Source organism: Melospiza melodia, chromosome 18 (assembly GCF_035770615.1).
Source record: "Melospiza melodia melodia isolate bMelMel2 chromosome 18, bMelMel2.pri, whole genome shotgun sequence".
NCBI lineage: Eukaryota > Metazoa > Chordata > Aves > Passeriformes > Passerellidae > Melospiza > Melospiza melodia.
In genome coordinates, this window is record NC_086211.1 from 4,711,092 (window position 1) to 4,738,939 (window position 27,848).

General features: G+C 42.9%; 1 protein-coding gene across 2 annotated transcripts in view; it reads left to right on the forward strand.

Moving 5' to 3' along the window:
• MAD1L1 (mitotic arrest deficient 1 like 1) overlaps nucleotides 1–27,848 on the forward strand; it is a 346,582-nt gene that overhangs the window by 146,422 nt on the left and 172,312 nt on the right. For both annotated transcript variants that reach the window (XM_063171763.1, XM_063171764.1), the window contains one exon: nucleotides 20,602–20,658. In XM_063171763.1, the coding sequence (XP_063027833.1) occupies nucleotides 20,602–20,658 (57 nt within the window). The remainder of the gene's footprint in view (nucleotides 1–20,601; nucleotides 20,659–27,848) is intronic.

The following is a 27,848-nucleotide window of genomic DNA, read 5'->3' on the forward strand; positions in this document are numbered from 1 at the left end:
CCTAATTTTTTTTTTTTTTGAGGAGATTCTTCATTTTGGATCTGTCCTGAAAGTCAGTAATTGATCAAGAGAAGCAGTTCGTGGCACTTCCTTACACTGGAGATATTCTGCAAAACCAGCATTGTTTTCACTACAGGGAGATTGCTGCAGCTATTTTTAGTGTGTGGATGCTCTGAGAGTTTAAGAATGGCTTTAAGTCAGCAGTTTCCAGGGACCACAGCTAACTGGAAGCAACCTCCATCATTCTCAGGAATGAGAATGTCCTGTCACTAACTTGCATGGGGTGAATCATTAACTGAGACAACTTCTCCAGCCTGTGAAAAGCCCCCAGAAAAATACACCCAGCTGAAACACACCAGCAGCCTCAAGGACACTTTTACCTCTTGACTGCACATTGAAGTGCAGGGGACAGAAAAACATTTTCCAGCATTTTCCAGCTCTGCAGCTCTCGTGTTCTTCAAGTGCAGTAAGGACAGGGATAGACTATTGTCATTGCTGTCACCTCTTGCTGAAAGTCACAGTCCTGGTGCAGAAGCAGTCAGTGGCACTCTGCCCCGTGTTCTCTTGCTGGGTCACATCTTGACTCTGTCATGTGAAGATGTGCAGCAATGATAAATATAACCAGTCACTTGTGTTAGCAGTGCAGGGAGCTCAGGGTGGGCTCTGGCTGGCTGAGTGCTTCAAGCCTGCAAGGAGCACACCCAGCCTAGCTGAGACTGTGCTGATATCATCATCCTGCTGTCCAGGTTTGATCCCAGAGGGTGTGGGAGTGCTCCTGTACTCAAGCTCTAAGTGCTCACTTCAGCCCTGGCAGATTGGTAGGTGCCAGGAACAGAAAGATCTTCCCTTCTTCCCAACAATGCTCCAATTAAATGTTCTTGATATGAGCAAATCCTCCCGTAGCCTCTTCTGGTGATGTTGTGAATAACCAAGCACAAAAGAGGCTTGACCTAAGGAATTTGGATTAGCATCAGATGTCCCTGGCTGTAGGAAACATGAGAAACAGATGAACAGTGTCTAAATTCCTAGAGAAGATTTGGAAATTGGTCTCTTTCCTGCTGATGTATTGGAGAGAGCCGATAACTGAGGTGCAGTTATGAGTCACATTTGCCGCAATAGAACAGGAGAGAGCGTTCATGAGATGCTGGGAGCTTTCAAATGCTTCGCACTGGAGAGCCTGCATGCCTGTGCTGAGAGATACAGGCTCTGCAATTAGGTGTCTTTAGGTGGAGGAGGAAGCAGGAGTACATTTGAAGTGAGAGCAGTGGCCCCATCCACAGCAAAGGCATGGCACAAAAGAGCTGCTTCAGTGCAGTGTGGTGCAAATCCCCTCCTGCTGCAAGGAGAGCCTGGGGAGCAGGGGCTGAGCTGAGGCACAGGCAGAGCAGTGATGGCGTGTTCCTCCGAGGCAGAAGACAGAAAAAGGCAAATTAAGTATCTTTGGGGAATGGATTAGGAATGTATGGCTTCCAGCTCTTCAGAGGGAAGGCTTTGAAAGAGTAGAAGCAAGTTCTTATGTTGGTTTCCATCACTTGCTGCTGCAGGCAGTGTGGAGAGATGAATGAGAGGCACTAGAGAGGTTGCTGGGCAAATTCTTCCAGAACTTGCACCATTTTCCAATGTTGCTTTCCACAATTGCAGAGTTGTTTGGTTTTCTGCAGTGTTAGAGAAACCTTCACCATTAGGACTACTGCTTGCTGTGTTTGATTTGGAGATTTAACCTCTATGAATCTCTTCCAAGCTGTAAAGTGTGGTGATTGGAGATAGCACTGGTCTGATCCACGTGCCCTGTGCAGCTACAGCCCGTGTCACTGCTGTGCCACACATCTGCTTTGCCTTGCCAGGAATGGTTAAAATTTCCTATCAACTTCCAAGGAATATGGTTCCTTTCTGGAATAAGCTGATGGGATCTCCTGGCTGGCAGTGCCACATCTCCAGAGCACTTCCAGCCCACAAGTTTCCTGTAGTGGCTGGTGTGTGTTTGTGTGGCTCAACCACCTGATAAATATTTTGGTGCCTGACACTTTAGGAATTGAAGAATTTGGGAAAATGGGAGAATTGGCCAGGACTGACCAGTTTCTCTCCAAACTAGAAGTTGGGCTTGTCCAGGTTATGTTTCCCAGAGGGATCCGAGGCCAGTGCTTCTCATCTCTTGAACTCTGGGTGAATCAATCAGCTGAAGCCAATAATCTCTCCTGTTTGTTAGAACTGCTATTTAGGCACCTTCTCACATCAATGAAAGCTTTAACAGCCCATGGAAACCCAGCAATTTTGGGGAGAAAGGAACAAATATCTCCTGAAAAAAAGTAAAAGCTAAGATTACACATCAGGATAACGTTTTACACAGAATTTTTACCTGTTCCCTAGCTCTGAGTTAATGAGATTAAATAGCGCTTTTCTGGGAGTCTTGAGATGTTCTGAACTTGTTGAGATTTGTTGATTTTTGTAATTATTGGATTTGAATTCTGTGATTTGTAGTGCTTCATTTCAGAATAATTGCATAATCACTGCTTAATATAAGATTTAAAGTATGTAGTTGTAAATGTTTTCGTGTCATCTTTTAATTCATGATGATGGTGACCTGTAAGAGCGAATTATATTTTTAATTATTATTTTCTCTTTAAAAACAGAAAAAAAAATCTATTTTAAAAAATCTTGTAAAGATTCCAAGGGTTTCCTGTAGGGCCTTCCACATAGGCTCAGCACAGTTGTGCCCGCTGCATTTCTGTGGGGTCCAGCTACAGTTTTATTGAAATCCTGTTACCAAATAGTTTTAACATATAAACAGAAAAAATGCTTTGAGAAAACAATTATCAACACAAGCTTGTTCCCATGCTCTTGTGGATCCCAACACTCCTGCTCTTTGTAGTTTGCAAGGATTATAAGATCCACTTTTATGCATTTAATACTTTGGTTATTGTGGCAATTAACCAAGACAGCAACTACTGTTGTTCTTTCTTTTTGAAGCCCATTGATTCTTTATTTTGGCCTTAATTACAAGGAGTAGAAGAGGTGTTTCTTCAGGGAACTAATTAGTCTAAGAGGCCTGGTTCAGCTAGAGCCTGAGCAGTTTGTCGAACGGGGCCTAAATGCAAGTGCCAATTGCAGTTGTTTTGTTTCAGAACATCCATAATTGGTCACTGTCAGTACTTCTCCAGGTTAGGAGCTGTGTTTGTTCCCATCTGTTCACCCAGCCTTTCACCATGGCCTGGCTTGTCCAGAGAATGCAGCACCTCCATTTCCTCAGCCTGGTTTGTGTTAAGGTTATGAATTTGAGCATGACATCATTGCTAGTCCAAACTTGAACAGAATTCAAAGCAAGGTGCATGGGTTTCTCTTTTTATTTTTCTCTTTTTCCTTTTCACGCCAGTGTGACCAGCCTGCTAATATTTGGATAAGGCTGGGAGCAGAGTAAGTGAAAAACCCAGCTGATAGCAGTTCTCACCATGCTGTGAATGAAAACTAAGCTGTTGATATAGATCTCCTCTGTCCAGGGGTGGTCCAGATAAATTGTAAGGAACAGTTCTGCTTTCTCAGAGGCTTTGCAATTTATCTATTTGCTCTAATCAGCGTTAATGTCAAATGTGCTTTGATGGTGCTAAAAGCTTTTCAGCAAAACAAACTCAAAGTCAAGAGTTGTGGAGAAAGCCATGATCTCCCTGTAATGCAAGTTGTAACATTTGTCTTTTGAATTTTATTTATGCTGCTTAATAAAAGAGGCAGTGCTGCAGAGCACACGTGCCATGAATCCAGCTGTGGTGACAGCATCATGGCTATGAAATGCATGGCACATCGATTTGACATATTGATGTGATTTATGGTTTCAATTTGTTTAAACAGCTCTAATGGCTGCAGTTTTGACAGATGTACACTCAGATTTCTAGTTCTGTTCAAGCCCACATTAAAAACACAACTGATCGTGGCTTAAGACATTGATTTTTATCTGTTCTGTGTTCCTGTGCCTGTGTTCCACACGTCAGACTCCCAAATGGGGTTTTTGTGGCATCGACTTCAATTCTTGTCAGAAAATTGTTGACACGTTTCATTTTCATTGGGAAGCTGATTCTTGGAAGGGTTGCTAAACCTAAATATTTTTCATTTTTAAAGGAAATCAACAAGAAACTCGAAATATTATATGTTATGGTATTAATGGTGTATAAAAATCCAATGAGATATTCAGAAACCATGAGCAGGAACAGAGTAATTACTTTGTAGAGGTTATTTTAAGTAGAATATCATGTGTAGTGGGAGAGAGTTTGAGGTTTCTTTGTATAAAGGTTACCACTGTACATTATTTATATACAAAGAAAGAATGAGTGTCTGTATCTGTATTAATTATTGAAGTATTTCTAGAGAGCCCACAAACTCTGAGTTTTTCATAAAATCTAGGCTGTGAAGTGCAGTGGGATCTGAGACCTTAAGCCAGTGATCTTTGTGGCAGATATTATTGCTCAGCCCATTGTTACCAGCCCTACCTTTGGCAACTCTGTTCTGAGTACTCTCCATTTCATTAACAGATGGAGGCAGAGTTCTTCACTAAATAAATAAAAGGGTTTATTCCCTTTTACAAGAGGTCATTTAATGAGTGAAAATGCAGCCTTAGGATAGGTCAGCCCCCTGGTATCTCAGATAAAATGTGTGCTCCTTTGACCTCCATGGGTCTAGCTCCACCTTAGCAAAATCAGGTGTTGGTTTCTGAAGCATTCTGTGACCTTTTGCATGAGGGAAGGTGACAGGGACAGCAGCAGTGACATCTGCAGTGACAGCCCCTGTTCCTCTGGGGGGAACACACCAGCAGTGACTGATGTTCATTAGTTATTTGCCTTGCACACGTGTGGTGTGAAGGGGCAGGAGCTCCCCACTTGCTGAAATGAGACACCCCTCCTTCAAAGAGCCTGGGCTGGGGGTACCTGGCCCCCAAAGCTGCTCCTGCTTGCAGGGGATGGATGCTGCCTTTGCTCTGAGGGGATTGCTCTGTTCTGTGTGCCTAAAGATCATCTGAGTGTACTTAATTGTCTCTCAGCTGCAGCATGGCAGCCTGCAGAGCTGCTGAAAAGAGAGGAGTTGTTGGCATTATGGATGGTATTTATTTAAAGCTGCTCATTGTGCTTGGCAGAGGCTGCCTGGGGTGGGGCTGTGATGAGTGCAAAACTACCTATGCAGATTGATTTTAATTCCTGGGAATGTGTACAGCTGTATAAAATACGTGGTGAGTCTCAAATTCTTTTGACATTCCTGGTACCAAACACATCCAGGCTTGTTTGAAAGTGTCAGTTAATTATTTTCATGTATTATGACTCCCAAAAGGCACAATGTAAATTCACATGTACATATATATAAGTGTTCCTAGGAAAGCATGTCTAAAGAGCTCCAAATGAGTGATTTTATGCTCTCAAAACAATAATGTCCCAGGCTAATTCCACAGGTTTTTTATTGCTTTGCTGTTTAGGTCCATTTTTGAAGACAGTGAGGCCATCACAGCTCTATAGAGAAAGGACATTTATCTTCCCAATGCAGTGTGACCTTCTCATTCATAAGTGGAGGCATTTCCTTTCAGGATAATGAGCACCTTTTTATTTAGGCCAGGCAGGATCCACAGTCCTTGTGCAATTCCTACAGCCCATCGACACTGTGCACATTACTGCAATTATTGCGGATATTATTTTCTGCTACATTCCACTTGCTCTTTGGATTATGCTTTTTTTTCTGGCCAGCAAAGGGGACAGAGAAAAGGAAAGGTCACATTCAAGTCCTCATGAATATCTGGAGGCTGCTGCATGGCACAAATACAACCACTCCTGCAGCAAATGTGCAGTTATATTGCCTTCCTCTGTGGCCTCTTGCACCAAGAGTGAGTCACTATATTGGCTTGTATCAGCCTGGGACAAAGGAGCTGGCATTGCCCTGGATCAGGCATTTTTAGGGCACAGGTAAATCTGTGGAGCTGTTTATCTGCTAGGTTAAAAAGAAAGAAAACTGAAGCATGCAAAGAAGCTAAAAAACCCAAGTGTTGACAATTCTTACGCGTAAGTATTTACGTGAGAGAGCTTTCTGTCATGCTCCATGGTGCTTTTCCACCAGGAGCCTCTGGAGCAGAGCTCCCAGCCCTGAGCATCCCACTGTGCCATGGAGGAGTGGTTCTACACAGCCTGCACCTGGCAGGAGCTAATAACTGAGATTATCTTGGCATATGTCCTGACTTCTTCCCTTCCCCTGCCAAGTGGAGATCTCTCATGTTTCTATAGCACAGTTTTGCTCAACAGGCATTCAGGAGTGAGGAAACTCAAAGGTTTCTAATGGGACCATCAGGCACTTTCACCTTTTGCCCTGTCAGGCTGCATTTGCTGGAGCAAGAAGCAACTGTGAGTTGCTGGATTGCTTTCCTGAAATGAGTTGCTGTTCGCTCAGAGAAGATAAACACCCACATCTCAGAAATATCATCCTGTCTGGCATCTTTGGCAGCCTCAGCAGAAGGGCCAAGGGAAACAAATGGACCACGTGTAAGATAAAATTGCAGTGCTCCCTCTGGAGTTAATTCTTTCAGCCCAAAACTGAGCAGCACTGATGGGGCAACATATGGAAATATTCCCTTCTGTTCCTGCTGCTCAGTTCTGGGATAAACACAGGGCTTCAGCCCTGGCTTCATTAACCCTCCACTTTGCCCTCTCCTGCAGGATCTTAGAGTGAGAATTAAACTGATGGTTGGCAAACACAGAATATGTACCAGGCTTGTTCTTTACTTGCTCTGATCTTGTCTCTGCAGAGGTTTTTCTTGTACCTCTTGCCTATCCATTCCAAAATGTTGTTTTTGTTTTTTTTTTTTTAGTAGGGCAAGATATTAACTGCTGAAGTTTAACACTTTGGATTTCAGGCCATTTTGATAGCTTTCTCCTCCTTCCTACAGGAGGAAGCAATGAATTTGGAGAAAGCTGTAAAAGTCTGTGCAGAGCTGCAATGAGATCAGCCTCCATCTCCCCCGAGGAGAAGGCTCTGGGGAGGTCCTGGCTGCTCACTGGCAAGATCTGCCATGGAGTTGCAAGGAAATACTTTGCAGGAGTAGAGAAGGTGTTTAAAGCTAGTCAGAGTCCTTGGGAGGGGAAACCAGAAGGGTTTCTGCTCCTTTGATTCTGTGAGAGCCTCCTTCAGCCTTGAAAGAAGGAGCATAGGATTAAGAGGAGTAATTAAAAAGATGCCAGGGAGCTGGAGATGGGATGTTGTGTGCAGTCAGACTAGCTGTGGGAGAGAGGAGGAGAGTGAGCAGACAGTTGGAACAAGAGCTGTGAAATAAGCTCCAGCTATTTTGAGAAGTGATTATTCAATATTTTAAAAGTAGTTTTTTAGAGATTTCCCTGCAAATACTTTTCAGAAACTGGATCCTCTCTGGGTGTGACTCAGATTCCTCCAGCTCTGGTGTTCATTGACACGAGTATTTTCACTTTTGTTATGATGTGGATGGCTGCTTAACTTTAATAGTTTTGAGGCCACTCCTGTTTTGGATGGCTCTTGGCACAAGAGGGCTGCAGAAACACTTCCAGTGCTTTTCTTTATGCTGCACTTCATATGTTCAATCTGATATGTGGGAAAGACTAGAAATTAGTCCAAGGTGGCCCACGGAAGCTTGACTTTGCAGCTACTGATAACATAAAAGCCTTCTTCAAGTTGTGGGTGTGAGGGGACCTCCAGGGCATCCCTAGCTCCAGGTCTGTGTGCCTGTTCCCATCCCTGATCCTTCACTCCTCTGGAAAACCAGAGGCAGAAATGTATTTGCACATTTCATACCTTTGAACATCTTCATGTCTCCTTATCCCTCCTTCCCACACCCCATCTTTTTCTGAGTCTTTATATTTTTACAACATTTCTTCTACCTTGTCAGCCACCTCCTTCCCAACAGACCATTAAGCAATAACAAGAGAAAACAAAAAAAAAACCCTTGCTGTTTCCTTCAAATGCTTGCCTTGCATTTGCTGCCTATTTATAGCTGATTCATTTAAACCACAGTGGCAGTCAATCAGAAATGTGGTGAATCCTTCTTTCAAGAGCATGCCAAGAAAGGATCTTTTTAGTTTTCTTGCTTTATTTATGATTTTTGCTGGAGCCTCTACAGTGTGCCTAAATTCCATTGGGATTTATTTATTTTGAATAAATTCTCAGATAAAAGTGGAAGGGTTTTGTTCCTCCTCTTGGAAGTTACAGGAGCATGACCATGGTGTGTAGGGATGTTTGATTTTATTTGAGAGTATTTCACACCTTTTTTTTTTTTTCTTCCAGTTGGAATCTTGGAGGATTTTTTTACTTTTTCAGTGTAAGGAATGCCTTTGGATAGAGAAGCTATTAACCTCTGGTTTTGTTCCTTACAGTCTTTTTCCCTTAAACTTCCAGCAAATTCTGCCTCTAATCTCTTTGTAGTACAAAACTGATGGGGTAAAATATTGCACCTGGAAATTATGACTGTCCATGTGGCCTTGCAAAGTTCATGTGTTCTTTGAGCTTTGGTTTCTCCTTTTATTGAGCAGTTGGTGCTAATCTGCTTCATCCCTTTATGGGGATTATATTGGTGTATCCCAAACAACAAGGCAGGAGCTGTGGGTGAGACACTTGTACCCCACAGGGGAGAGGCTGCACAAGACCCACATTAATGAACTCAGCTTGGGACATTCTGAGGTGTGGAGCACTGCCAGGGTTTCTGAAGTGTCTGCAGGAAAGCTGAGAGCCACTGATTTATGCAGTGGAAGGGCTGCACTTCTCCTTCAAGGGGAGGAGATCTTTGGTGTGGGGAGGTCTGTGTTGGGAAAAAATACTTGGCAATTTTCTTTTAATATTGCAAATAATTCGTAGAGATGAAGTTGGTTTTGCTTTCCCAAAACAGATTTTAAAAGAAAATGCTGTTTGAAACTGGTCTCTGCGTTTGCCAGAGCCTCTGCAAAAAGGTGTTAGCAGCAGTAGCTGTGCTAGTTCGGGATTTTCCCCCTTGTTTGTTCTCCCCTCACTGCCCTTTGATTTTGTGCCATGATACCCTGGCAGGACAAGCAGGATGAGGCAGAGTACTCTGGAGGGCTGACTCAGAAAACAGGTATAAAATTCCAAAAGAAATTCCTGCTTGGCCTCAAACATGAATTTTCTGTGTCAAAGAGTCTCTGCTAACCTTGCCTTGGTGCAAATGGTACAGGAAAATGAAGGTACAGGCTAAAGAAGGACAGTTATTCTGTTTGTTTTTCCATCTCACTGCCCATGATAGGATTTGATTCTATGCTCTGAACCCTCCTAGGTCAGTTGTGTTTAGAGCAGCCAGCACAGATCAGCTGTGCTAAGCACACTGACATTTGGAAATCCCTGTCTGGAAGGGGAATTGAGCAATGAGCTTCTGCTAATTATAATAGCTATGTTTAAAATGGGATGTTTGCTTTATTCAGCAAAATCCAACTATGCACCCAGACTAGAGGCTGGAAATGCTCTGGCAGCAGAGGAGACAGGTCCTCAACACACACATTGCCAGGGTGGAAGCAAGGGCAAGGCAAGCACTGCTCTGTCAGAGCAAACATTGCACAATCTTGTCCTGGGGGTGGATGTTGTTACCTAGCAACTTCCAAGAGCGTTTGAAATTTGTTGGAGCCCCTCCGAGGCTCAGGCACTCTCCCCACTGTTCTGCTGCACGCCAAAACCACTCTGGCTGTAATTTCCCAAGCCAAGGATGGTGCTGGCTGAAACCCCTCCTTGACCTTTATTTGAGCTGGGACAACCTATGCAGTAGGGCTGAGAACTCGAACAGAAACCAAACTTGATTCGAGTTAACAAAAAAAGTTTGGTTTAAACACAGATCTTCACTTCCCAATGTTGTTTCCTGGCTGGCTCACAACACAAGGAAGTGTGCCCACATGCCTGAGGGCTCCTGTTGGGAGTGTGTTTGTAGGGATAGCAGATATCATGATAGATATCACAGGGACAGGGCTCACAGCACCATTAAAGATGTCTTTAATGGGCTATCACCATCATCACCAGCCTTGGGCAGCTCAAAGGAAGGCACTGGGCCACTCAGGAGTGTAAGGTCGGTGAGAGTTGTTCAGTAGCCTTGTTTTAGCAGTTAAAAGATTATCAAAAGTGACTGTGATATTAATGATCTTGAATAAGAACACTATAGCTGTGCCACTGGTTAATTTATGATAGTCTTTGTTTCATCCAGCAATGACCACAGATCATCTTGGCCTCTCATCCACACCCCACACTCCCTTCCTCATTTTCACTTGGGGCAGAGAGTTTCCATCCGTACTGCTTTTGTCTGGATTTTTATTCAGATTCTAGCTGTATTGTAAGCCTTTTTTTAACTTTCCCAAGTCCTGGTATTCTCTCCAAAGACATTGGCCATCCACTCCTCTCCTCAGAAGCACTGACACCCTAAGGCCATGGGCTGTAGAGCCCTCTCCTTTCTTGGCAAACTGGAATATTTTCCAGGTATTCAACTGTCAGCTCAGTGGAAAGAAAATGTTGCTTTATGGTTGGTAGACTTGACAATAACTCTTTATCCCTTTAAATTAAAAGTGACACGCTCACATAAATCATTAGAACAGTGCTGTGTGCAAACACAGTGCCTGGTCCAGAGGAGTTAGGAGATGACAGTGAATTGGGGTGAATACCCTTATTCTTGACTTTGAGAAGTGCAGTGACAATGAATCACTCCTGGTGATGAGATGCAGCAGTGCTGACTCATCGGGCTGAAATTAGAAGGGCTTTTTTAGGTAGAGCTGTAATTCCACCATTTTTTCTGATGAATGGATAAGAGTGAACATTTTTGATGGCTAATTTACAGATTTCATGAATTAGATGTGGTTTCTTTCCCTCCAGCTATCAAACCTAGTTGGAGGTAACTTGATGGGGAGAACTCAGGTCCAGGGAGGTTGTCCTGGCAAAAATGCACAGGAAGGAGTTGGCAATTTAATGGATGGTGGGTGTCACATTGCCACCACTTCTAGTTTTTGAGATCTCCTTTTTTTTGGATTTGGTGAGTACTGATGTTTGCTTTCATCAAGAGAAAGCTTTGGAGCCTGAATTCATTCTGCTGATAACTAAGGGATGAAAAAAAAAAAGTAAATAAATGAGCTGGGCTTAAAATTTCACCAGAAAATTAAACAAATGCACAAACATTTGTTCCTCCCTACTTCAGCCAGCTTCTTTATTGCATCTAATGGCAAGGGATTCTGTTCCCATTAGCTGCTGTGTCTTCTGTTTGTCTCTCACTCTGCTTCCCAATTCCAGGAGTGTTAATACAACATTGTGCTCACCAGATCCCAGAATTGCTTACAGTACCTGTTCTTACATCCCCTAAGCAGTGATGAATTACCAGATGTGCTTTATCTATTTCAGGATTGAGTGCTGGTATCCCTTCACCTTTAGAGATTTGACCCCACAGCACAGTGAAATTAATTCTCTTTAGTGGCCTCCAGATACTTTGTATTTCTTTACCCATTTGCTATTTCCCTGTCCAATGGGCTGGTACTCCTTAATGGTTTTGAGTTGCACTAATATATTAATCTGTTTTACTCCTGGCAAGAGATTTGCAGCTGACCCTCAATACACCAATTTTATCTTTCTGCTGTTGGGTTAAAACTTTTGGTGGGGAGCAGCAAAGAGAAGAAACTTCCTGCTACATCTTCACACTCAGCTGCTTCTCTGAGGCCACAAAGAGAATTTTAGCGGCAGAGGCTTCTCTGAAGGGTGTTCCAGTGATGGGGACTGACTCCTTAGGAGAGTCCATCAGCATCCCACAGTCACTTGTGTGTGTCCTGGAGATGCTGTGCTGGCCGACTGCATCATGCTGGAAGCAATTGGCTTGGCAGAGTTTCATCAGTCAGGCTGCCCTTTGCTGTTGAGGAAGCAGCTGCAAACTCACATTTTTTGTTTGGCACTGTATTCTCTCCCCAGGGGACTGCAGCACCATTTGATTAGGATGGGGGAAGGAGACCTATTACAAAAGTAGATTGTTCCCAGCAGAGCTGTACTAATCTTTTGGTCTCTGTGCTCCTTCTTAGCAAGGTGCTGAATAAAAACATCAAGGGAAAACAGAAGGAGAGAGGAATCTCTGGGGTGTTGCCCCACAGCCTCACCTCACCCTCAGCTGCAGTAAAACAACAAATGAACGTTGTTATTATGAGATGTTTTTGCAGAACTAAGATGGTTTTGTTACCTGAGCCCACAATTTGCCTGCCTCATTTTAACAGTTTCAGCCTGGCATGAAGCTGTCCAATCTCTAGGGACTCATCCTTTCCTGGATAGAAAGTTCTGCATTTTTCCATCTCCCAGTTTGCTTCTCTTCCTTCCCCAGCAGCATCTGCCTGAGAGATTATGTGAACAGTGTCGATGGAGTAGATTTAGAGAAGTTCAGGGTTTTTCCCCAAGTTTTACATTTTATTGCAGCTGTGAAGGTCACCTTTGCTTTGAGGATCAGGGTGATGAGGTTGCTGCCACCTCTGAACGTGTTGGTGCTGGACTCCTGCACTTATCCTGGTGCTTAATCCTTTTAGTGCTGGGGCCCATCAGGTGTGGTTTGTGTCAATAGTGGCACCTCATGCTCAGAGATTATCCTTTCTCAAAGGTTTTGGAAGTGTTTTACAGAGTCAGTATTATCTTTAGGTTAGAGAGGGAGAGAAAAGAAGGACTGTCAGAGTTTAGTGCTTTCCCCCAGGCCTCAGTTGTTAGGCAGAGTAGGAACAAAAGCCAGGATTCTGCTGCAGGACTGTGCACCTTACTTTAAGCTAGATCAAGTATTTACCAGGAATAAGGATGTAGGTCATTTTAGCTTGGAATCCTGTCTTCATCTCATATCAGTTGTTCCACAGTCACTTTGTTAACAACCTTTTCTCATAGTCTAACCACACAGAGTTTGGGCTTATTTCATTATATTAAGCTTACTGTCAAGTATTCTTGACATTACAAGTGACTCTGTCTCTTAAAGAGAAGGAGAGCGATTGGTCTGTCCTTGAGACTCAAGAGCTAGAGAAAGGTGTGGCTATTATCCCCTTGTCCAGTAAATCTTGATAAAGTGTTGACAGAAGCCCATATCTTTGCTAGGGGAGATGTTTTCCCTTTGTCTTCAGTAATTACAGCCATGACTTTGGCGATTTTTCAATTTGCAGTTTCATTTTTTTTGTTTAGTGCCCTAGAGCTCTGCTTTATTTCTCCCTGATTTAGGTAACCAGCTGCTTTTTGTGTCTCACTGGGGGGCGGCATTTCCCTGCACAAATCCAGTGCTAAACTGGTTTCCAGAGAAGGAGCAGCTCTGGTTTTTTTTGATGGAAAACACTTTCACTGCCCTGGACAAAGCAGTGGCCTTCAGTCCCTGGGTGTTGTGGTTTGCTGTGGTGCCCAGGAGCACGAGTCCCTGGAGATGTGGGACATCAGGCTTACAGGCATTCTTATTTCCTGTGTTTCCTGTCCTTACTTGGGGTAAAATTAAGGACTAAATTACATGGAAAACTATATAAGCTGTGGCCTGAGACACATGCTTTTCATTGAGCTGCAAGCCTATCCTCATAAATTATGTCAGTAAGTAATGGTCTCTGCTTTGCCTATTGCAGCTTTTCTGCAAGTCAGAGTGAGTGTGGTTTCGCTGAATTTAAATTTCTGAAACACATTCAGAAGTTGTTGGGGAATTTTCCTCTTCGCTTTCACATCAGACAGAGCCCCCTGCCACCTCCAATCCAGCTCCTGTGAGATAACGTGGTGTTCTGGATGCTTTGGAGACAGCAGCAGAGTTTATTTGTAGCTCTTCTTTCCCACCTTATAAAGGATGTGCATTTGATTTTATAACCAGGAGAACTTTCTTCAGAGCAGCAAAAAAGGAGCCTGCAAAGCAGCAAGGAAATTATTTAGCAATGGCTGGTACTAAACTGTCTTCTTGATTGTGATCTCAACTGATGCAGTTTTGTGAAAGATTGGCAATTTCAACTACAAAGCATCAAAAACCATTAAATTAGAAATGATCAGTTAGTTCAGAGGTGCAGACACAATCCTGCACTGCTGCCCTTGGACAATAATGGTGTGCAGTGGGTTGAAGGCCCCAAGTGTTGGCTGGCATGAGATAAATGGATATCTGACTTTGAAGTAAACAGGGAAATGCCTGCATGAACTGTTGAAAGCTGAATCCCACGGGTGAGATTCCAGATTGAACACTAATGAAAATTTAATTTCAGTTCTCACAGTATTTTAATATGCAGGATCACAATATGCAAATAAAGTGAAGTCTGACTGCAAGTGGCTGATGAGTTACTTCTGCTCAGTCTCTGCCACCCCCAGAAGTAATCTGTCTGTGGCTTTTGTGAAATCAAAGTTTTCCTTCTGTTTTCCCCACAAGCCAGAGCCTCATTCTTTGCTGAGAGGTAATTAGTGACTGCAAAGTTCTCTTCAAATTGTTCTCATCCTATTCCTGTGTTGTTCCATGTAACTCATCAGCATGGTGCTTATGTTCCTACATTGGATTGAATTCTAATTGTTGCAGTCAGTGCTTTCCTTATCAGAACTGTCCTGGGAGTGCTGCCATGTTTTCAAGTTTCCTTCTGTATTTCATCTGCAGCTTCAATGCACTTTATTTGCTTTGTGTCTCCTGAATCTGATAGAAAAAAGGTGATATTGTGCTTTTTTTTTTCTTCCCTCTTCCCCAGCTATGGCACCAGATAAATGTTGTGGCTTGGGCACTGTAGAGGCCACACCACATTTTAGCCACACACAAGCCATCCACCTTGAGCCAGGAGGCTTCATCTTGTGTCTTCTGTTGAGTGATCAGAGAAATAAGTGACTGAGAAATTACCCAGGGAATGGAGAGCAGCCAGCACAAGGAAACTGAAGTGAATTGGCATGTTGGAACGTACAAGATTCCCTATTTCTGTGATCGGCAGCCGATATATCCTTGTAAATTTAAATTGTGTGTTAGCTTTCTCAAAGAGGAGAAGCAAGAATTTATCTTAGAAGTTAATTAATTTGAAATAGCTGGTAATTAACATTATACCTAAATTTGCCAATTATCACACTTGACTTGGATTTGCATACAACTGTTGCATATAAAATATTTCTAAGGGTATCTTGGGCTTCAGTGAGCTGTAAAAATGCCATTTTTTGCAGCTGTGTTTCAGTTCTTCCAGGGAAAGCCTCTTCCTCCTCCCCTTCCCTGCAGAGGTGCTGCCCTTCCAACAAGTGGCCTTCTTTCTGGGACTTTCATTGGGATTTCTAGCTGTGAAAGCACAACCCCAGAATAGGCAGCACTGTATGTTCTCAGGTATTTCCCCCTGATGAGAAAGAATAAAAATTGCTCTTTCTAATTTGAGGTAGTGAATGTGCTGCTTGTTTCTCTCCCTTGTAGAGTACCATTATATTAATGTGACTGTTATGATAATCATGTTTTTTGATGAAAGCATAAGACTAAAATGATATTTCCAAATGAAGGTTGTTTTGATTTATTCCCTGTATGCAGCACGCCTGATTTTGCTTCCTAAACTCTTTGAAGCAAGCTTTTATTTTATGGTGCTGGCTGTTGCCACTGCTGTGCTGTACCTGTGAGCTATTTAATGTGCCACATCGAGGAGTAAATTAATGCAGGTCCACAAAGAGAACACTTCGATTTGCTAATTGCTTGTAGAGCAGAGGGTATTGTTTTGTGTAGAGAAGGACTGTTCATTAGAGACTGAGTAGTTAATTTTTCCCTACACATGGGGCTCACTTTTGAGCTGCCTGCCCATCATTCAGGGTGAGCCAGCTCAGCATCAGCCTCCAGAGGGGAGTGGGGGGCTCTGGATGCAGGCAGTTTAGCAGCTGCATTGTCACCACAAGATTGCTTCAGTTTCATTCATTAAACCCTCCCTGACCAGCCTCCTCCAGTGCTGTCAATGAAGGCTGACTTCTGGAAAGTACAGAAGAGAAATTATTGATGCAGGGAAGCAAGTTAAACAATTCAGAAATGTCTCCTTGGAGCTGAGTTGGTTCCTCTCCTTGGAAACCTCTTTCAGCCCAAGCTGCAGATTCCCAGTGAGGCTGGAGCACAGGTTCTTCTCTTGCTGCCACTCTCTTTTGAGGATGACAATCCACTGACAGTAGATTAGACTATGTTGTCATGTAAGATGAATATTTTGAATTGACAAACCTTTTTTTGAAAGCTTAAAGTAATTGACTGAGTACTCGAGAGGATTTTTTTTCCCTGCTTTGCAACTCGATTTTCCATTACCTGGTTGTGCTGTCTTCAGTGGGTGAATTGCAGTGTATTTTTATATCTGATTCCTAATATTTGTTTGCATATCAGGTTTCTTAATGCTTGAGCTCAGTTATCTATGGGAATTTAACATGTGTCTTAAGTAAAGAGAATTTCCTTGGAGCTTTATGTTAACTTTTATGCGTAGACTTAAAATTCAACACGGAAGTCTATCCTATGGAGAGATTGCTGAGATACCAAAGTGGATATGATCAGTTGAAAAGACCCTAATGGAGAGCTGAGCAACTCAGATAATCATGGAATGGGTTGGGTTGGAAGGGACCTTAAAAATCATCTTTCTGTGGGCAGGGATACCCTCTTAGATGAGGTTGCTCAGAGGTGCATCCAACCTGGCCTTGGGCACTTCCAGGGCTGGGGCAGCCACAGCTTCTCTGGGCACCCTGTGCCAGGGCTTGTCCGCCCTCATGGGGAAGATTGTTTACTAATGTCTCATCTAAGCCTACTCTTCTCCAGCTTGAAGCCATTCAAAGAGGAGCATTGGGGTGTAGGATGGCAGGGATAGACAGAGACCAGAGATCTCTGAAGCCAGATCTCTGGAATTTGGGGTTTATTGCAAAGGGCCTGGGTGCAGGGCCCTGCTGGGAGCTGCCGGCCACAGCTCAGAGCAGGCCTGAGAGAGGGAGAGAGAGAGAGAAGGCAAGAGCGTGGTAAAGAGGATGAGACAGAGAGAGAGATTCCTGTTACAATACAATAACTCTTCCTCTGTGTTGAATATTCTAATTCTCACTAACCAATCTAGTACAATATACAAATCCTATAGCATTTACATACAGCCTATAAGAATCATTACATCACCACACTGTGTTATGTTTTAAACCCTAAAAACTCCTCTTTTGACCCCTTCTGCCAAGCTAGTAGGATCTGCTCTGACCCTTGGGCCTGTCTGCAAGCAGAAGGAATTGTTTCATCAAAAGGGGTTTACCTTCATCTGGCCACACCATTGTTTTCCAGTTGTTCAGTAACTAAGATATCTCAAAGCTTACTTTAATTTCAATCTCACTTATAGTTTCCATATTCTCAAAGTCTTTTGCCAGGCAATCATATTTATAAGGCTTTCCTGTTCCATCTTCCCCAACGCCCCTTGTCCTGTCACTACCTGGATGCTTTTCCCAGAGCAGAGCTCTGAGGTGGGACTGGCAAACAGCTCCTGCACCTGCTGGGCCCCCTGAGGGACCCATGTCCAACCCTCACGCTTTCCTTGTCTGCATGTGGCCAGAGATGGCTGCACCCAGACACCAACAGTTCATTCCTGACAAGATACATTCCAAGAAACAACATAACTCTGGGGTTTTTTTTTTTCAGATCTTTCCTGGCAAATGCCTGGGGAATGGCAGCAGGGGCTGAGCAGGTGCCAGGCTCCACTCCAGGGCCCTCTGCAGCTCCTGGCAGCTCCTCCCCAGCACTCTGATTAAGTGAGATGTGGGGCTAAGTTCACAGCCTAATTTCTCCTTCATAATTAAAAATGCGTGCATCTGTCATGCTGCTGGTGATTAGTTTGTATTTTCTTGTGGCCTGGAAGGAATATGGCAGTGAATCACTTGGCCAGCAGCTGTCCTCCAACAGCTGAGGGAGGTTCAATATTTGATTTAAGCTAATAAAAAGTCTGGGATAGGGCTGATGTTTACAAACTGGACGTGATAAAGCATCCAGATCAGCTGCATCACAGCCTGGCAAGTGCAGACATTGGGGACCCTGCTGAAAATTTAGGCTTTGTTTGGAGCTTCCCCAGCTGTCTGAATAGGGGGTCAGGGACTGGGAGGGTCCCTGCTCTGGACTGTGAGTGCATCCCACAGCATCAGTGAGCTGGGGAAGCCTCCTTGTTTCCAGCTTTGTCATTGTAACAGCTCTCAGTGCATTAAATAGGTCCCTTTTGCTCTTCTGTGAGAGTTGCAGTCAAACCATAATGTTTAAAAATCTTTTAATCTTCATAAATCATTTCTTCCAGCAGTCTGGTAAGTTTAGTAGCTGCTCTCTGAATTCCCACTAGTTACTGACTCTTTCCCTTTGAGATGAGCTGCCTAGAAATGAATGCAATGAAGAAAACCTACTTTGTGATTTAGTTCTTATCTGATTGCTTCTCCAAATCATATTGATCTGCTGTTGTGCTGCTGCCTTGGACTTGCTGTCCAGGGTTCTGTGTCTCTGTTGGCATAGCCCCTTGAAATAGTTATTTTCCCCAAGCCATATTATATCCAAGATAAATTATGGCATATTTCCCACTTGTATTTTCAATTTTCCCCATCCCTTTATATTATTTTTCTCTTGCCTAAAAGGTTTTTTCAGCCTTTTCCTGAAGTAAAATGCATTGGAGTCTTTGCTATCCTTTTCTTCTGACTTTTATGGAGGTATTATGCTTTAAAATGCTCTTATACCCATCTAGTTAAACAGGCTCCTAGGGTACTTTTGCCTTGGTGTTATAAATAAAAATATTTACACTGAACCCATGGCACAGTGTGATGGGTTCATCCAGGTGCCCACCAAAACCACAGAGGATTGACCTTTGAGGGGATTCCCACTGTTCCAGGGTGGGTTACTCTGTGATTCCATAGGATTCTGTGTGAACAGGAGACTGAACACAGACTTGACCTCAAATTCAGGACTGGTAGCTGCTGCAAGAAAATACATTATTTTTAATGTAATTTTAAATGAAGTAATTCTTATATCTGGTTTAGAATAGGCTAGTGGTTCCCATCTAAAGGTCATCTTCATACAGAGAAAGCTAATAAATATACAGAACAGTTGGAGTAGTTTGTAATAAAAAATATTCAATCAGTCTTGAGGTGTTTTGCAGAGTTTATGCCATCACCTCTCCTAAATAACCTCTCTAAGGTCTTGTTTTCTAATTCTTCCCCAAGCAGCTCCTGGCTCCAGCCTGCTCCATTGTACCTGTTTTAGCAGCAGCAGGGAAAAGCCTTTCCCAGGTGTCTGCAAATTTACAGTTCCCTGATGTTTCCCCATCAAACTTGGTGATCATTTCATTTGCTCTCTTCCCTTGCCTGCCCAGGCACTCCAGTTTGGGTTGGGGCTGGCATCTCCTGCAGTGTTTAATGAGTGTGTTTCGCTCTCCTCTGCCAGGTCCCAGGCTTGTGTTAAAACCCTTTTCATCCTTTTTCAGTGCCTCTTCCTCAAATAATGTCACATCATCCCCAGCCCTGCACAGTAAGAGGCTGAAACTTTTTCAGTTTCCACTGAGCTCTGGGGCCAGGGAAATTTGGAACTTCTGCTGTGCTGAACCCTTAGACAGTATTTTTTTATTTAATTATTTGCTTGCATTTCAGTGCCGTTAGCCTCCAAAGCTGAATGTTTTGCTTTTCATTGTAATAAACTGCTTGCTTGCTGTTTGTCTCTGGTTTGGATGTGGCACTCAAAAGACTCATTTCATATGTGGTGGGAAGTTGAGAGACTCCAGAGGATTTTAATGAATATTTGCTTGAAATGGCATGAATCAGTTTGTAGGAAAGTTGTTTTTATTTCTTTTATTTGTTTACACTGGGTTTTTTTTTGCTAAGCAGAGAAAGGCTGATTGCAGCCTAGCAGAGTGTTAGAAAATCAAGGATGTGGGAAGTAATAGCATTCATGTATTATGTGTGGCTTCTCTTAACTGTCTCCCAAATACCCATTTGGTTTAAAATCCCTTTTCATAAACAAAACTCTGTAAAAGATCCTTTTCTGAGTCAAGTTCCTGTTTCCCCTTATATTATGCCAGGATAACCAAAGGTATTTCTACTCTGGTTTGAGATTCTTTACATTTCAAATTTCCCTTTTAAAAAGTAGAAATGCTGCATTGACATCTTTTCTCATGGAAATTCAAGAGGTTTATGTTAAAGAGCAGATTTTCTTGATGTTTTCCCACAGCATTTTGGAAGGCTGTGGGACAAAACCTGACCCTGGACCCCAGAAATTCACAGAACATTTTCTATGAAGTTAGCTTGAAACACACACTCCTTTCAGGAGCTATGGAGCTAAACCTCCTCTTCTTCAAAGTTAAACTGGGCAAAACTGGGTGGGTTTTAGACCACTCTTTCTGCAGCTTACAGAAATTTGACTGGACCACAGTTCTGGCTGGACCGTGGGATTGAAATTTGGGTGGGCTCATCTTGTGGCATCTCTGCAATAAACCTGGTTTTTCTTGTGCACTTGGACTTCAGGCTATTTGGGATAGGACTGTCTCATGGCATGGGATGCTGACAGGACACAATAAGACCAAATGCTTATAATTCCTTCTCAATGCCATGAAAATCATGGTGCCATATGTGATTTTTTTGGGGGAGGGGGGGAAGAGTCTCATTAAACTTCCAAAATTACATCCTAGACTTCATTTCTTCTTTTTTTTTTTTTCCCCATGTGTCTTGAAGGCTCAGCTGTCTCAGGTTCTGGAAGAAGTGGGAAACCACAAGCAAAGAGCAGAGATGGTAAGTGTTCAATTTCTGCCTTTTTTTTCCCCCTGGTTGTTCTACAGAGCAGCAATATGCAAAGTTCAGTTCATTTAAACAGTGGATCAGTTCCAAATATTCAGAAATGAGCAGCAAATAAACATTGCAAAAGTTGTGTTGCTGCTGCCAGTCTTGGCACTGCCTGTCTCTATACTCACCTGGAAAAAGTTTTGGATGGGATTTAGTGGTCTGCCTTCTTTTTTCTGGCAATTCCTTTTCTCCTCAGCAGTTCTAGATCAGAAGCAAGCATTTAATTTCATACTGAATTAACTCCTTTCTTTGGGGGCCTTGATTCAGTCTCAAGTGTTCAAAGAACAGGCAGATGAGATACAAGAGAATTACCACAAACTATTTTTTTATAATATCTGTTAATTTTGTGCTGGGTTCATCTATTTTATTGGCACTTCCCTCAAGGACCAAAAACAATAAAAGGACACAAAACCAGGTAGCAGGGAGGTTTATATTCAGTTTCATGACTCGAATATGATTTTTTATACTCAGGAATAAATGAGGTGTCAGTGTTAAGCTATTTTGTGAACTGATATTTTTGCTAATGGATGAACTGTGGGATTCCTGCAACTTTTCCTAGTCACAAGGAAAACCTGAGCAGTATCCAAGATGCAGAGATTCATTCTGTAGATGTGATTAATTTTATTACTAATATAAAAACAGGCCCGCAGCACTGGCTAGTAAGTAGGTGCTAAACAGACATCTGTTCTAAAATCCAAATCATAAACTAGAGTGCCAACATGAGTCTTTTTAGACTTGTGCTGAGCTCTAGTAGGGCACTGAAGGGCAGGATGAGGTGCCCCTGCTGTGCTATTAATGGGTTGCCATACGTCTGTTAGGATCTTTTTTTAAAATTTGTGCCTCTTGCTGTTTCAACATCAGATTTTCCATCATGAGAGCGTTAATTGATTCCGGTTCTGGGGTGGTCTCACGTTGTGGGCAAACATTTTTGTATGCCCAGCTGCTTTCTGTGGTGACACAGGCCACAGCTGATACTTCCAAAGAAAACTGAATTAATCCTGTTTACCAGCTGATCTCATTACGGGCTGCCTTGTAACAGTTTCAAATTCTATATAATCAATCTGGTGTTGTGCTCACTGGATGTATCAGAGGAAAAACTTGCTGTTATGTTTTAAATGTTCTGATGTTACAGAGTTGGGTTTTTTTAACATTTAAAAGTTTTTCTTTGGGCTCATTAAGCCTGCTTTTTGAGTTGTTTGCCTTCAAAAATTTCTTGCATTAAGTGGGCTAGCAGAGGGCTGGAGAAGCTGGAACTTGCAGTGTTAAAGCATTAATTGGTGTTGTGCATCATCCATCAGAGGATAAAACTGCAGTCAGTGTTCAGTGCCTATTCCCAAGGGTTTCTCAGTGGAAAACTGCTGGTCTTGTGATCTTCCAGTAACTCTTACATCAGCCTCCCATGAACAGGCTGTTTTCTGGGGTGGTTTAATCATGGATTGCAGATTGTGAGGTGTGGGCTTTATTCTGCAGCTTGAATTTATTCAATAAATACAGGAGAATTGATTCATACAGAGGAAAAGAAATTTTTTTTCCCATCTTTTCCCCTTTCGAGGGAAAACCCGACAGTATAGCTCCTTTTCAATGGTGGTTGATGGTTCTTCTGCATGCCCAGTCAAAAGCTCCCTGGTAGGAAAAGTTGTTGTCACCTTGTGTCTTCTGCAGGGGTGATGGTGACTGAGGTCTTTCCCCTTTGGATGGGGCTGTTCCATAGTTGCCTGCCACAGGCTCCTGTGGATATGCCACCAGCCCCACTCTCCTCCTGCCATCCAGCAAAATGCTCTTTATGTGGTTCATTTCCCCCCTCTCCAGATCAGTGTCTCACCTGCATGGCCTGATTTTTAACTCCTTTAAATTTGACGCTTCAGCAAAATTATTTGCCCGGTTTGGATTGCTGGCCTCTCACTTTCCTTTTCATCCCTTTCCCCTGTGAGCTTCCAGCCCCGGTTCCATGCTGAGCTGGGAATGCTGAAGGGCTTGTCCTGCTCTGGGTGCTGACAGATGTGGATATTGCTTTTAACCAGCTCTTCTGCAAACAGGCTCTGAGTGAAATGGAACAAACACCTGTCAGGTGCAGGTGTTTGGGACAATCACCTTCTGGGACAAACCTCTGTGCAGGCGACACCTCTGCTGCCACCCCAAAGAGCTCTGATGGCTCTGCCACCCTCCTGGGGCACTGGAAATGAAGAGCTGGGCTCTGGCTCCAGGGCACTGGCTGGTAGCACCTCAGTGAGAGAGCCAAGGACTTCTTTCTATCAGTGGGGGCATCTCTGGTGCCCTGGTCAATGATTTACATAGCAGTTTTTTACATAGCAATATTCATTCTTTACACAGCCATATTTAAAAGTACAATACTCATGGGATAAGTCTGATGGGATCATGGCCTCAATAGAACAGTATCTGCACAGTCAGGGCCTCTCCTCTGGGGACAAGCTCAGGGAATTGTGTCCCCAGGGACAATGGCAGAGGAAGGGTGGTGTGTGTGTGTGTGTGATAAGGAGCCCTGTGCCAGGTCAGGTCCTGCTAGAGGAAAATGGGATCCAGTGAAATGGAGGGGCTGCTCTCACTGCTCCAGTGCAGGGGTTCTTTGCTTGTCAACTGAAAGCGAGCGTGCTGCTGAAGGAACAACAAAAAAGGAAATTTAAATGTCTTCAGTTAATTGCAGTTGACAAGACAAAGGCAGTTTGACTTTCCAGTATTAATTAGCAAACCCATACTAATTAGCTTGTATAAGCACAATTCATGCCTCTTTCCCTAAATGCAATTAATATTGCAACTGAAGACATCTCTGGGCTGTGCCTCTGTATCATTAACATACTTTGCCCTAATTAGACACGGCCAGTAGTGGCTGGAGAAATGAGTTTGTGATTGCAACCATAAAAAACCCTCTAATATTTTATATCCTTCAGGGAACTTGAACCTAGAATTTATTTTTTGATTTAAGAAAAATTACCCTTATCATTGTGCTATGTAATTAACAATGAAACTTTGATTTTCCTCTCCCTCTAACCCTTCACTTATTTATTTTTGGGGGTTTTTTTCACAGTTTAAGCATGTTCATACTGTAAGGGAACAATGTATGCCCATAAGACACATAAAAGTCACCACTCTTAATAGGGCTCAGGTCACTGACCTGAGAGATCCATGGGGTTTTTCTGTCTTTTATTTGCTGAATGTTTGTTGTTTCCATTTTTTTGGTATGAATGTGCACTTTTCTGACAATTTGATCAGCACTGGAAGTTTTCTTTATTGGGGTTGGTGCTACAGTGTGTTTATTTGCAGGATGTGCAAGGAGGTTGCTCAGAGTTCACACAGCTCCCTGATCTGTGATCCCAGGATCTTATTTCTCATGCTATGTTAGTTTAGTGCTCTACTGGCCTAAAGCTGAGGGAGAGCTTCACTCACACCAAAATATTATTTGTGGAAAATGCCTTCTTGTTTGTTATATTATTTTTCTTTCCCTCCCTGAGGGAAGGGAAACAGAAGACGTGTTTGTTTTTGTAATTTTCGTTTTCCTTTTTCATATCCCTTTATAGACATGAGGAGATTGTTTGGCTCAAGCTTGCCATCCAAGCAACAGCTCTGCTCTCTGATCTTACTCTTTCTTCCAGTCTGGTTGTGTAGCAGGGGGCATTCATGTCAAGATTTTTTGTTCTCCATCATTAATCCCTGAGGGAAGTTGGCTTGGTATTAAAAAAGCATCACCTGTATTTTCATTACCCTGAGGTGCTTTGGGCATCTTTTGGCTTTCATCTTCAAAAGACAGCTTGGCCCGTGTGGGCTCTGAAATCTATAGACTGCTCTTTGGAACAAATTAAATTTCACCCTCCAGCAGATTAAAAAGGATGGATATAAGAATGAGAGGAATTGCTTAGCAGGGTGGGAGGTAAAGAAGATTTGAAGTCCAAGAATGCAGCCGTCACCAAATGAATGGCATAAATTGAGTGTCCTTACAGAGGGAATAAAGACACCTCAAAATTAATATAATCAATGCCCCTTGCCTTGGGGAAAAGTGTTGGTTAACCCTTTGCAGAGAAGAGGAGACCTTTATTTAAGAGCAGCAGGTCAGCAATAGTTAAAGAGCCAATCATGTGTTCAGTCTGATGAAATCATAATGTTTAGGATTAACTTAAATGTCAGTGACTGCCTACCCTGATGGTTATCAGGAGTAGAAATGGAGACAGAAAGGAGAGGACATGAAGGAAGTAAACTCAGAGAACACTGAGGTGGATGTAGTTGGGAACTAGCTGTTAACTGGAAGGCAACATGGAGAAATTATTACTACGTTTTTAATTTACAGGTAACACCAATGATAATAGGAAAAAATATTAACTTTAGTATAGGAATACCTGCCCTGGATTAATGGCCAATAGAGCTAATTTAATTTTTGTTTAAGAGTTATTGAACAGAATGCAAGAAATACAACAGACTGAGAACAAGAACAAAAGTGGTGTTCATTAGTGGAAATGTAAATTCTCTGTGTTTTCTGTAACAGGAAGGCAATTAAATGCGGGATTAGAGGGCTGAACCACAGTAGTTATAAATAAAAATGAAGCTTTGCTGGAACATCTTTAGAGCCAACAGGTTGGGAGGGGCAGGAGACAACTGACTGGTGCAGGAAGTCTCCATCTATCAAAAGTGTATTACATAATTTCTGAATTGATTTAGCAGGTGACAGCAAATCTCCTTCCCATGTGACAGATTTTATCCTAACACTTTATGTGAGGCCAGCAAAGCCAAGACAGATGAGCAGCCTGGCACTCAGCTGAGCAGCAGGGTGAACAGTTTTAGTGAGGCAATCTTAGAGAAATATCCACTTCTCAAATCAGATTGAAAAGCATGAACCTGGTTATAAAGAGACAGCAAAAGAAGCTAATCCAGAATGAAATGATATAGTAACAGAAGACTGGAAGAGGACTTTTAGATCATAAAGTCCAGTCCTTCAGTAACTGAGGCAAATTCAGTATATATCTCAGTCCATAAATTTATCAAGCTTGTCTTGAAACTGCTTTGGTTGTTTGTACCATTACTGTCATGGGAAGACTGCTCTGATAGCTGAAATCTTCCCAGTTCCAAGTGGAAATATATGTGCAGTTAATATCCATTTTTTTCTTGTGCTAATATTCTCCTTAAACTACAGTGACTGTTCTTCCTCCCTCATATTTATGCTGTGACATATTTATAGAGAACAATTGTTCTCTCCCAGCCTTTCATTTGTCTAGGTTAAACAAATCAAGCTCTTGCAGCCTTCTCTTAAAACAGGCTCTTCAGTTTCCTCATGAATCTTGCAGCTTGCTTTAAATCTCTTCCTCTTTCCATCTCTCCTTTGAAGATGAGTAATCACAGTGGTCACATCATTCCAGGTGGTGTTCCTGCAGTAGGTTTTGCAAAAGTGTCTTCTACGTGATCATGGATAGAGGCAGGAACCTCTTCCACTTCTGTGGTGGAAGAGCTGAGCTGTGTCCAGGTCATCTCCCATTTCCAGTGATGATGTTCACCCTGGGATCAGTTCATCTGCCCCACTCTGTCCTCCTCTCCAGTTTCTGGCTGAGGAAGGCTCAGTTTGTAGGAGCTGTTTCGGGACTTGCACTCTGACATTTCAATTCTGTGCTGTTTCTTCTGTTTTCATGTTGTTTCCTCTTTCTGATCAGTTTATGCTCCTCTGTGGTAAAGCCTCTGTGCTCTCAGTAATTGTGTTTGTGCGTTTGTATTTTTAGACCAAAAGCCTTCATTGAATTGTGTTTGTTTTGAATGTGTCTGAGACATCTTTTTCTCTATCAGGTAGTTTTAGTTTTACTTCAGCAAAGCCATTTGTTGCTTGTTTACTTCACAGTGTTTATATCGTTCTTCACTTTATTGTGTGATCCCTTAAATTGGAATTATAAGTTGTTAGAAGAGGGGGATGATTGTGCAGGAATCATTGATGCCCTATTTTGAGTCTTCCCCCTGTTTTAACTGTGGAGTTTTGGTTCTGAAGGTGGAGTGAAGCCTAGAATAGAGGGATGGGAGTGCGCTTGTCCTTTCTTTTTCCCTGGCTGAGAGCTCTCAGTGCCTGTTGTAAACAACTACATTAAAACTGGTCCCTGCTATTCCCCACGGGGTAGGAATATAGTGAGCTCTGAGGTACACAGACAAGGTTATTTTTTTTTCTCCCTCTCTTAGCCTGGGGAATGATGAACAGCCTCAGTTGGTGTGTTGCACCTGCTGTGTTCCCTCTTGGAAAATTCATGTTCAGCACACAGAAGCGTGGCACCATCAGAAACATCAGTGGCAGGTGACTGTGGGCAGAGCAGGGAGTGTGGAGGAATCCTTGGGATCCTGGTGGATGAGAGCTGCCAAACTGCTGTAAGCTGGAGAGGTGATCAGCACTACACCCCTCTGCACGTTCCTATCTCAATGCTCTTTTAATTAGGTGAGAAGGAGAGACTTAGTGAGTCAATTCTCCTGGTTTATCTCTGTTTTAAAAATCTAGCCGGGCACATGGGATCAAATAGCACATTCCCTTCAAATTAAAAAGAAATAAACGGTCTGTTTAAAAGTCCCATTACACAAATGAACCTGCTGTTGGATCCATTAAGGTGGAAGCTTTATGGGACACGGCAGCACTGTTTGGTTTCAGCAGGATTGTTTTCTTTTGCTCTTCTGATGTGCTAAGAGCTTACACGGGGTTAGCACTGCCAGGAGGAAGAAGTGTGGCTGCCTGCAGTGGAGAGCTGCTTTCCTGCTGCCGGACTGGGGGTAAATGGTCTGACCCAGACCTGGAGAGCAATTCCAGCTCAGGTGGGACTCATGGACATGGCCCTAATTCCCAGCCCACCATTTGGGGTGGCCTCCATGCCACAGGTGTGCCCCTAAAACCTGAGCTGTACTGACAGGCATGATGATGACTGGAAAGAGAGAAGTGGGGAGGTTTTTTCTCTTCAATTGTTGAGCAGAGGAGAAAAGTGAGTAGTTGTCCTGTTTAGAAGGTGCTGCAGCTGGAGTGGTCCTGGTAAGTGTCACTGTTGTCACTAAAATCTGAGTTACACTGAGTTACTTGGTTAAATGAGAACAGGACAGGAATACTATCAGAGGCTTTATTATACTAGGCACAGCCTGGAGATGTAAAAGGGTAATTAATAGACGTGCAAGAATTGTGCTTT